The sequence below is a fragment of the Osmerus eperlanus genome, chromosome 3 (genome assembly GCF_963692335.1).
Source record: "Osmerus eperlanus chromosome 3, fOsmEpe2.1, whole genome shotgun sequence".
NCBI classification, from domain to species: domain Eukaryota; kingdom Metazoa; phylum Chordata; class Actinopteri; order Osmeriformes; family Osmeridae; genus Osmerus; species Osmerus eperlanus.
In genome coordinates, this window is record NC_085020.1 from 7,759,661 (window position 1) to 7,771,307 (window position 11,647).

An 11,647-nucleotide genomic window follows, 5' to 3' on the forward strand; every position below is an offset into this window, starting at 1 on the left:
GCGCCGGGGGCTGACGGCCCGGAGCAGGCGTCCCCGATTCTGTCTCTTTAACAGCACTATCAGCAGCATAGGAATGCAACACTGTTGCTCAGTCTCCCATTCATGTACAAACAGAACGGAGTGCTGAGGTGTGCTTAGGTCTGCAATGTCAACATGCACCTAGACAGAGAAGAGGGCTCGGGTGTCTGTCCTCCTCGGAGCTCAACAGCAAACTAGGACAACACTTAATGAGTTATTGAGTGTCTTTTTAACAATAAGCAACTTTTGCACCAACAGACATTCTCATATATATATATATATATATATATATATATATATATATATATATATACTGTATATATATAAGGGGTCACACATTTTTCCATGTGGTTCATGACACTTTTAATGAATGTCGCTCTCTGATAACCAGCACATTTTGACGTCCCCCTTCAGTACCCTCATGTTTATGTGTCAGTCTGGATATGCTTTTGCCTGTTAGCATAGTCAACACTTGTACTATTCCAAACGCACTGCAGGGGGATCACATGCCGGCCTCCCAGCTGTGCCGAGCGGAGGTGTGTCAGCCTGTCCTCTCAAAGGTCATGTCAGGTACATGATAATGAGAGGGGACGTCACACTGGGGATATAAGACCGAGACAGAGTGGCTGTCAGCAAACCTCTCAGAGAGCTACTACAAGTGACGGCCTGCGCGCAGGGTGCCAGACCCACTCGACTTCTCTGTTACCCAGGGATACCTCAGAAGCTACACTGGAGAACATGCTGTTCTGGCACTCCCAACCTGAACCCTACCATCAGCACTCATCTGCCAGCTACATACGGTAAGCTGTTACGGTTCTCTGCTGTTACGGTTCCAATACCTGCTTGTTCGTTTCTTTTATTCAGTTATGATTTGGTGTTATTCACAATCGAGTCATAGGATTTGAAATACGAAATAGCCCACGTGTGTGAACTTTCTCGATTCCAAATAACTTGATTATTTTCTGCTACTGCTCGGGGAAGGGTTTAGCAACTACTCTCTGGAGAAGAGGCAGTCCTTGTCTTGAGGGTTTTTTGCCCAAAAGCATTTTTCCCCAAATGTTTTTTTTACCTTTGATCTCAGTCTGTCTCACCAATATGGCTGATGAACTGATTAGATAAATGGTCGGCCATACTGACACTATGCCCTCCTTCCCGATTAGTCCTCTAATGATCAACTGTTTTTCCCACTCACTCAGAGAAGCGTTGGCACCTTTCCTGAAACAAGAGGAGGAGCGTCACGATTCAGAAAACGCCACCAAACTGTCCCCTTTCCAATATGTTCTCTGTGCACCCACATCGCCGGCTGTAAAACAACAAGAAGAAACCCTGACCTATCTGAACCAAGGTAGATATGTGTCTACATTACTACATGTCTAGGTTACAGAGTTTATGGTCAGCCACTGGGCCATATGGTCTCCCATGCAAACACAGCTACCATTAACCAGCCACCATCACCATAGTAGACCATCGGCCTTGCCACTTTAACACACTTTTTACAGACACAAGCTTTATATCATTCTTGTTTGGCCTCTTATCTACACCACTTGTCAGGAATATCAAATTGTCAAGATATGATTGAAACATGAAAGCTCTTCTTCCATGGATTTGAATTTGACTTGCATCAACTCTTGCCCTGAACTGCACATTTCCCTTGTTCCCTCTCACCCTTGTATCCATTCTTACTATTCTCTCTGGTCTAATCCAAAGCTTTCTGAATTGGATTTAACCCATTTTTATTATTGTCACCACTGTTTTGGAGCCAAATAATGTTCCCTTGGGTAGAATTACATTGACAGATAAAGCAATGCTCTTGGTAATTTAATTATGACAATTACAGATACAGGTTATACAGACTAGCAGTGGATACAATAGTCGTAGAGTAGCAACACCTTATCGAGTCTGAGATTGGAGAAAGACACACCAACAAAGCTGGAAAGTTTGAGATCAGATCATTCTTGTTATGACATTTGTATAACAAGAGATAACTTCTCTTTGAACAAGAGTTACTCCATAGCAGAGGATTAGAATATGACACAGATAGGGTCGGTCTTTGTGTTAGTGGGAGACGGAGTGACAGGTATTTATTTTTAGGGGCTTACCTTGACATTTGGCTTTCAAAAGCAAGGTGTTTGAATTGACAACATTTCTATCCCCACTGCCCCTCTTTTCTTATTGATTGATTTCCCATTTTTCAATTTTAATCAGGTTTGTTTTAATGTCTTAAAATGTAGGTCAGTCCTACGAAATCCGTATGCTTAACAGAAAACTAGTGGAGTATACAGATATAAGCAGCAAATGTGTAAAGGTAGGTTAAAGGTATTTAACCTGTATTTTATACTCTCATGTGACCTCTTCCTTTCTTCTATATCTTTTTATATGTATCCCCTTCCTGGTTTGTCAACATACAGGTGACCCCTCAACCCCCTGTCCATCTCCTTCAGGGGTTGGGTTCCATCATTGCAGACTTTGGTACTATCACCCAACCTCTCCCTTTCTTAAACCCACTTCTTGAACACTCAGTTCAGCTTACACCTAATCACACAAAACACCACGTTCATACCTTCATATCATCTTTCCTCATTTTCTCTTTTTGCATTGTCTCGATGCAATGTTTTTTTTCTATGCTACTGGGACTTATTCATAAAGTTGGACATCTTGGTTGGAATAATGTATTGCTTGTTCCTTTTTTCAAATGTGAAAATGCATCTTTTTTTTCCGTGTGACAGTGAAATCAGTTGTGCAGTAGGTATGCAACAGGTATAATTGTTCATTGTTTAGTTTCGTGGTCACTTTCAAGCTCTAAAGGTGAATGTGTTTTATTTTTTTAAATAAAAACAAGTGGTATATTGAAGATGCCATTGGTTTATGAATAAACCCCATTAGTACACTATACAGTATGCTCTGTTCTCATCCAGCAGGTTGTTGTAATATGTTGAACCAATGTTTTTTAAGTGATTTCAGTTAGATAAACAAGACTCAAATGAAGTCATTGACAAAATTAAATCAAATTGCTTATGCATTGAAGCCTCCACCTCCCCCTCTTCCAAGACGGTAAATTAGGAAAGAGTGAGTCATTTGATTGAATTTGGCTCTGTCTCAGTGCATCCACTTGAGAGTTCTTTGTCGTCAGGCTGTTAGGCCTGTCATATATCGGTCATGTTTAGGAAGGCAGCCTGACGACACAGGAATGGAACAGGTGGCTTCTCCACTAGCCAATGACGTGTCTTGTCTGGGAGTCTGGGCAGCCTTTCAAGCATTAGTTTCCCTCAAATAGACTTCATGCTACATGTTTTTGCAGGTTGTTAATTTTATGATTTGTTTTATACAAGGTTTTAAAGGTTACCATGAACTATATCCATTATTCATCAATGACAGGCATTCATTAACTCTCTGCTCCTTGCAGAGATGATAATGTGTGTCTTTATACACATCCAGAAACAACAAAACTAGAAAAGCTTGTGTGGGATTTATGCAAACCCCTAAAAAACCTCAACCAGCCACCACTGATTCTGTAATAAATGTTTTTGTATTACATTAGATATAAGGCAGACATTCTCGTTCTGCAACAGGCCCTTTGTTTTATGAAGGTAGCTTCTGCTCAACCATCATGGGGTTGCCCTTACTGCTATCAGAATCATTTTTATTTTTTTGTTTAAATTAATGGAAAATTGTGGCTGTTTATGTGTGATTTTCATGTGGGTAGCCACTTACATGTTGGTTGAGTTTCAGGCAGTATGGTCTAGTGTGTTCACTGTACTCCACACTAACATCTGCCCCTGCTTGTTTCCAGAGCATAGTCCGAGTGGTGTTCCACGACCGCCGACTGCAGTACACAGAACACCAGCAGCTGGAGGGATGGAGGTGGAACAGGCCTGGGGACAGGATCCTGGATATCGGTGAGTCCACCTGCCTGAACCGACTCTTACTGCTCAACACTATCTCAGATGGCTGTCTTCCCATGTTAGTTAAAAAAAACAACCAATATAACATTTAATGCTATGACACTTGAGAATTTGAGTATAGCATCATTTCTGATGCCTGTCATGGAGACATTAACCCTCTTCCTTCATCATTTCATCTCCTATTCGCCATTGACTATGATTGGCTGTGATGGCCTGGGTCCAGACATCCCCCTGTCCGTGGGCATTGTGGATCCTCGAGCTCACCCTTTGCAGCTCAACACCCTTGAGTTCCTCTGGGATCCTGTGAAGAATGCCTCAGTCTTCATCCAGGTACCTCCTCCAGATGTCGAACCCACCTTTGAGCACCATCGCCTGGTATTATTATCAATATAGCATATGGTCGGATGGGTGATCAAACCGTGAATCGATTTCTTTGAAGGTGAACTGTATCAGCACTGAGTTCACCCCCAGGAAGCATGGAGGGGAGAAGGGGGTTTCCTTCCGAATCCTGATCGACACGTTTGCCCAGAATGAACATGGGGAGTACCAGGAACATGTCCACTCCTCCAGCTGCCAGGTCAAGGTCTTCAAGGTACAGATCCTGAAGCTGGGCAGTGTGTGTGTGTGTGTGTGTGTGTGTGTGTGTGTGTGTGTGTGTGTGTGTGTGTGTGTGTGGGGGGGCATATTTTTGGATGCACATATTTGGTATGAAAACGGTATAATTGCTCTCCTTACCCCACAGCCAAAAGGAGCGGATCGCAAGCTCAAGACAGACCGGGACAAAATTGATAAAAAGTCTCTCCTGGATAAAGAGAAATATCAGCCTTCCTATGATACCACCATGCTGACAGAGGTTAGGAACAATCATGTCCAAGAAAGAGTCCCTAAAAACAATGCTCAGCTTCTGTCACTTGGCAAACTTTGCCACTTGTTAACCCTTGTGTTATCTTCGGGTCATTCTGACCCATCAATCATTGTGACCCACCGTCGTATTGCGACAACTTTACCGCATACAAAAACAAAGTGAAGCATTTTATTTTAACCGTCGGGCTGTCTCAGACCCCCCACATTGCGAAGGTTAAAAGAAAATGATATTTATTTGTTTTTGTATTGGGTAAAATTGGGTAAACACAACGATGGTTCGTTGTGAACCTTTGGGTCATGTGACCCGAAGGCAGCACAAAGGTTAATATGTTGCTTTTTTAGACCATGCCCTTGGCTCAGTGATCTGTCAATGATTGTGACTGTTACGGTTACAGACCAGTGTAGTGTAGTCTGTCTCAGTGCCTAGTAAACAAGTGATGCCTACTTAAGCCTAACCTGGATTGATGTTTTGTTAAGTTCGCATGTGTTTTTGTGTCAAGATGGAGTATCCTGGTCAAACAGTAATCTCTGGAGCCTCTCTGTAAATGACCCCTCTCCCTCTCCCTCTCCCTCTCCCTCTCCCTCTCCCTCTCCCTCTCCCTCCCTCCCTCCCTCCCTCCCTCCCTCCCTCCCTCCCTCTCTCTCTCTCTCTCTCTCTCTCTCTCTCTCTCTCTCCCCTGCCTAGTGTTCCCCATGGCCTGAGGCCCCAAACCTGATCAGCACTAGCAGCACTCCATCCCCAGTCTACCACCACAGCTCCCCCACTCCCTGCAGATTTACCGATGGCCAGGCCAGACAGCAAACCACAGACTGGTCCGTTTCGAATTTGCACACACCTTGTTTTAGAGATCATATTTGTGCTTAGTGCTCGTGATTAGGGAGTCAGATGGCTGGGCAGTTAGGGAATCGGGCTAGTAATCTGAAGGTTGCCAGTTCGATTCCAGGCCGTGCCAAATGACGTTGTGTCCTTGGGCAAGGCACTTCACCCTATTTGCCTCGGGGGAATGTCACTGTACTTACTGTAAGTCGCTCTGGATAAGAGCGTCTGCTAAATGACTAAATGTAATGTAAATGTCAATGCTGGAGTAAGTTGCTTCCAAGGAGCTTCAGGTCTGCGTCGTGCAAAAACAGTTTGTTATCACTGGTTATTAATGAGGATACATTACTACCACCCTTCCTCCCAAACCACCTGCCTCTTGTGTTCCTCACATTTCAAGCAACAGTTCTCCACACCCGGGGGGGGAGTTGCTGTCGCCTGGCTGCTCTGATGTAAGTAAAGAGGACTGGTGTTGCGTCAATGGTTAATCCTATTGCTTCCTTTATACTTTTAGGCCAGTCAGACAGACAAAGAGACAGCCCGCTGGACAGACAGGTGGTCTTACTGCTGGCAGCTTGCCGACTGTCATGAAGACAGACAGGTAGACAGACAGACACAGACAGGCAGATAGGCAGGCAGGCAGAGACAGACAGACAGACGGAGTGGGTGCCATACTAATTTGAAGAAGCTCTTCTTGTGTTTGCCCATGTAGCCCCTGGTGCCATCGTCCTCCCCCCAGCACACTCAGCAGTGGCTGCAGCTCCACAGGTTCTCTCCCTTCTGCAGGCTCTTCTCCAGCTTCACAGGTACGGTCAGAGGAGACCCACACGGTCCCGTTAAATGAAAGCAACGCAAAGCATTTGTTCAGATGACACACGCAAGCTTTGCTTTACTGAGTGGCACACTGTCTCTTCCAACAGCAAAGGCTTTTTGTCAGTGAGTAACAGGACTTCTATCTCTCTATCTATGGGTTTGTTTCTCCGTCCGTCCTGTCAGAGCAGTTGGTCAGTGACTGTGGAAATTGCGCTTGTGTGAATGTCGTAGGTGCGGATCTGCTGAAGATGAACCGCGAAGACCTGATCCAGATATGTGGTCCTGCTGACGGAATCCGTCTCTTCAACATCATCAGAGGAAGGTGAGGGAGAAAAAAACGGATGACATTGTGATATAGTGTATACATGTGTATACATACAAGACAGTACATACATAATATATTCATCCATATAGTCACAAACTCTAAAGAGATGAAGGTGTTACTTTGTGTCTCTGGGCATCAAACTTGAGTGCATGACTGATGTCCTGGCTGCGGTTACTCTGTGTGTGTGTCTGAAAGTCCAGTAATCCCTGCATGTTCTAACTGGATGTCATCTGTGCTCATCCAGGGGGATCCAGCCTCGCCTCACCATCTATGTGTGTCAGCAACAGAGCAGGAACCAGCCTCCGACTAAACCAGGAAATGGGCTCAGTAGGTTACACAACAAACTGCTGTCTGCGTCAACAGTCAAATATGTGGCGCTATGAGGCTGGGTTACAAACTATAAGTCTAGTCTCCATAGTAGGTATAATTGAAGTGCAGTAGTGTTTTGTATGATTTTCTTTTTGCCGACTCCATATACAAATATCGATTCTCTGTAGGTCCAGTAAACCAATGCTCTGGTAACCCATTCTCCTCCCTGGTGTGTAGTCTACCATGCTCTGTACCTGGACAAGCTGACACTGAGAGAGCTGTCCGAGAAGATAGCCCAGCTGTACAGCGTTCCACCACAGAACATCAGCCTCATCTACAGACAGGGCCCCACCGGCATCCACATCCTGGTCTCTGATGAGGTCAGGAAAACCTCTGTCTGTAGCTGTCTGTGTGTGTGCCCTCCTAACTGTCTGTCTGTAGCTGTCTGTGTGTGCCCTCCTAACTGTCTGTCTGTAGCTGTCTGTGTGTGTGCCCTCCTGACTGTCTGTGTGTGCCCTCCTAACTGTCTGTCTGTAGCTGTCTGTGTGTGCCCTCCTGACTGTCTGTCTGTAGCTGTCTGTGTGTGTGCCCTCCTGACTGTCTGTCTGTAGCTGTCTGTGTGTGCCCTCCTAACTGTCTGTCTGTAGCTGTCTGTGTGTGTGCCCTCCTAACTGTCTGTCTGTAGCTGTCTGTGTGTGCCCTCCTGACTGTCTGTCTGTAGTTGTCTTTGTGTGCCCTCCTAACTGTCTGTCTGTAGCTGTCTGTGTGTGCCCTCCTAACTGTCTGTCTGTAGCTGTCTGTGTGTGTGCCCTCCTGACTGTCTGTCTGTAGCTGTCTGTGTGTGCCCTCCTGACTGTCTGTCTGTAGCTGTCTGTGTGTGTGCCCTCCTGACTGTCTGTCTGTAGCTGTCTGTGTGTGTGACCTCCTGAATGTCTGTCTGTAGCTGTCTGTGTGTGTGCCCTCCTGACTGTCTGTCTGTAGCTGTCTGTGTGTGTGCCCTCCTAACTGTCTGTCTGTAGCTGTCTGTGTGTGCCCTCCTGACTGTCTGTCTGTAGCTGTCTGTGTGTGTGCCCTCCTGAATGTCTGTCTGTCTTTCACAACTATTGTACTAAACCAGAAGGGGTATTCCAGAAAGCAGGTTATGCAACATAACCGGGTAAGTTAATCCACCAGTTGATTCACAATGTTGGAGCAACCTACTGGCAATGTTGCTACAATGCTGGGTGTCAGCTGGGGAGTTAACTTACCTGGGTATGTCACATGACCTGCTTTCTGGAATACCCCCCTGCTCTACTCCGACTGATGGTACTGCCCCCTCCTGGTGATCAAATGTGCAGTTGCCAGCTTCCACTAGGCATAGTGTTACTGTAGGAGAAAGGATCATGGAGAATGGATCATAGTACAACTGGTGCCCCATGTTATAGGTTCCCTGATAGTTTGTTAAGTTTGGGGGCCTAAACTGAACAGACTAACTTGTTAACGAACACAGGACCATTGAAATGTTTGTTAAAATGTTTTCTTCATGTCTCTCAGATGGTTCAGAACTTCAGTGAGGAGGCGAGTTTCATCATCAGCACTCTGAAAGGTGATGTTTCTCTACACTAAGTTCATTTTTTTCTCTCTATCCATCCATTTAGCCAGCCAGCCATTTAGCAATGTCAGTTATAATATACTGTATTCAATCAATCAATATATTTAAGCTTAATCTTAACTTCCTGTTCTTTTTATTTAATGTTGCTGTATTGTTTTGTTCTATGATGGTTCTGAAATGCCAGATGAAAACAACGATCGCTACCACATTGTTCTGAAATGACTACACAACAGAAGCACTGGAGCACAACAATCCTAGCTTCTACAACCTTCAGAGGATGCTTGGTCAGGTTCATTCAAACTTGTGTTTGTACAAATTTGACTATATCTAAACTATAGCTTCTATTACTCTGTATACATGTAATTTATATATTGTATAAAGCATTAAGAAACTTACAGAGAAAAAATTTCATCAAGAAAATATTAAAACAAAGTTGTTGTTTGTTGTGTATTTCCATTGTTTCCATCAAGGCAGTGTTTAATATCAGGATGTTTATTTCTTGCTACATGTCCTGCTTGAACTTAATAAGAAAATTACTGACAGAAAAGGCAAATGAACAAAGTTTGTATACGTGTAATTAATGTAAACTTATTCTGTCTATGTTCAATTTTAACATGTTACATAGCCTATATTATTGTGCAGCAAACCGGATAGCCAGTATAATGAATTGACAACATTTTCATCATAAATCCTCCCAATAAGTGTAATGAATAACTGTCTTTAAGGTGGTACTTCTGCTTTGATGCTTGGATTTATGAGAAAATAAATGTACTTTTTTGACTGGACAGCCATGACTTCAAAGATGAGGTTCCACTCATAATAAATGGTTTGCAGTACTTCAGTCCTGAGAGGTTTATTTTATAGAATAAAAAGTGAAACCCACAGGTTTTCCCCAACAACAGATGCCTGTGGGTTTAGTCATGTAGTCATGACTACATTACAACAGAAGACATCCCACAAGGGAACAGTAGGCTACTTCAGTATTGTGTCAGGGTAACATTCCTAACCAATGCGCGATTTGGACAGATGCTCAACCGATCTAACAGTGCGTTCACACTGCAGCGTTTTTTAATGCTCTGCATCGCTTGCCTTCCCACAGTACACCACGCTCGGGGGCGTGTTAGACAAGTTAATACAGAGTTGTAGTTCTCTAAGGTCACTGTTGTAGTCATGGCCAAGCGTGCAGATTTGGGTTAATGTACTCACAATATCGATCAAAATACCACTTTTACACAACATTTATGTAAGTGCAAGATTTTACTAGTGCAAGATTACAGTAGAATACATGTTACGCCACCGGTCACTCAACCAGTCGTTTGTAGGCTGGGCTAGCGAGCTAGCAGTGGCACAGAACAGTCACGTAATGTGACGACTACATTTAAAAGTAGGCTATAAAAACACACTAGGAACAATGACGACATCGGCAACCATGCACCATGCATTATTAGTTTAATGTAATCTTTAAATTCAGGCTCGTCACATTAGTAACTTTGTTCTGAACAGAACTGGGTGTGCGGACACATACGAAAAGTTTCTCCTCCATCTTGAAATTGTCAAACCTAGAAATGTTTACCATGACGAACAGTTGCTACGTTACAAGAAACAAGAAACCAATCCTATTGGCCAACGCTAGCGTTTTCACGCTCCTCATTTACATAAAGTTGAGAAAATCCAACTTGCAACGCTCCGCTCCGCTCCGCTCGCCTTCCCACAATGCCCTACGCGAGCGTCAACGCCTGGTTTCATTGAAAATGAATTGGAAGCCGACGCCGCGCGCCGCCCGCTCCGCTGCAGTGTGAACGCACTGTAACGGCAGAACACGGAGGACTATCGGAAATTGTATTGTAATAAAAAGTAAGTAGGCTACAGTATTTTAGACGTTATGCTTGAAGCAGTTGTGTAAAATTAATTTAGGTGTTCATCGGTGTTCTGCAGTTTTAACATGCTGTGATACAGGAAATAAACAAGGCAGAGGCTGGAATTTTCCATAGGTTTCGTTTCAAGTGAAATGTCTCCGCCCTTTGCTTGAAATATTTCTAAGTAACCTGGTGAATAAGTAGGCCTAAGCGACATAAAGCGACATACAATTATAATGTTTTGTCTGAAATCCCAAATAGGCTATGTTGGATAGTCATATTATTCTACTAGGACTGTAAAATGAATGGGCATAATGGACTACGCCTACAGCCTGATCTTCCGCAAAACAGGCTATTATGCCAGCATCCTTATTTAATAGATTTTCTTTCTTCCATCTCTTAGCTCTCTTTCACAATTTTACTCAGCATTTCTATCACTTTAATTTGTGATTCTTATCTTGAAATGAGTCTTGAGATGACAAGTAGGCTATATTAGCCTAAACACAGAGTGTGAATTATACAATGACAATCGGGGGGGTCAACTTCTTCTCCAGGGCGTAAAGTAATATTTACGATTACAGGTAAATGTATGGAAAGAGTTTCATGCACCCTTTGACTAGACTTATGCTCGATGTCAAACAAATCTAACAAAAGTGCCTGAAGTTTTTGTTCAACCTCCTATTGTAGTTAACATTTTCTAAAGGAATTAAGGAAAACTTGCTTGAACACAACCTCTAGTTTTTATTCGGTGGCAAGCTACCGTTATTTAATAAGAATACTTGAAGGATGTTTTTGGTCTTGGTCAAACATTGAAGGTAGAAAGTGAAAGGCTTATTATTTTCGTAAAATGTTCATACAGTTGACCAACTTGCCTGACAAAAGATCAGTGTCCCACCGGGATCCACTTCCTGGTCACACCCTGGTCACAACAAGATTCAATAAGACATTTTCACCTGGCAAAAACAAATTGTGGTATGCATTTCCAAATGCAACTGTATGTGTAACACTTACATTACACAATCTTATATTTAAACCCAGCTGTCAATGTGCCATAATGAATTGTGATTTAGGCTATATATGACACAGTATATTTTGACTAACTTTTCAGCTGTGGTTGAACTACGTCTGTGTTAAAGAAGGAAGAATGTCAGA

General features: G+C 43.4%; 1 protein-coding gene across 1 annotated transcript; it reads left to right on the forward strand.

Annotated features, from left to right (window-relative positions):
• Positions 1-454: 454 nt before the first annotated feature.
• tfcp2l1 (transcription factor CP2-like 1) lies at positions 455-9,475 on the forward strand. Its single transcript, XM_062456963.1, has 15 exons — positions 455-818; positions 1,215-1,363; positions 2,250-2,323; positions 3,809-3,914; positions 4,144-4,250; positions 4,360-4,512; positions 4,663-4,773; positions 5,470-5,597; positions 6,002-6,053; positions 6,314-6,407; positions 6,646-6,736; positions 6,984-7,066; positions 7,286-7,428; positions 8,582-8,633; positions 8,824-9,475. Exons 1-15 carry the CDS (start codon positions 757-759, stop codon positions 8,859-8,861), a joined length of 1,443 nt encoding a protein of 480 aa, XP_062312947.1. The 5' UTR covers positions 455-756; the 3' UTR covers positions 8,862-9,475.
• Positions 9,476-11,647: the final 2,172 nt, after the last annotated feature.

Bases quoted from the DNA above. Each gene is read 5' to 3' on its own strand.
- tfcp2l1 (XM_062456963.1), top strand. From the start codon at position 757: ATGCTGTTCTGGCACTCCCAACCTGAACCCTACCATCAGCACTCATCT. The intron at 819-1,214 runs GTAAGCTGTTAC...CCACTCACTCAG, and splicing joins TCATCTGCCAGCTACATACG to AGAAGCGTTGGCACCTTTCC. The intron at 4,251-4,359 runs GTACCTCCTCCA...ATTTCTTTGAAG, and splicing joins ATGCCTCAGTCTTCATCCAG to GTGAACTGTATCAGCACTGA.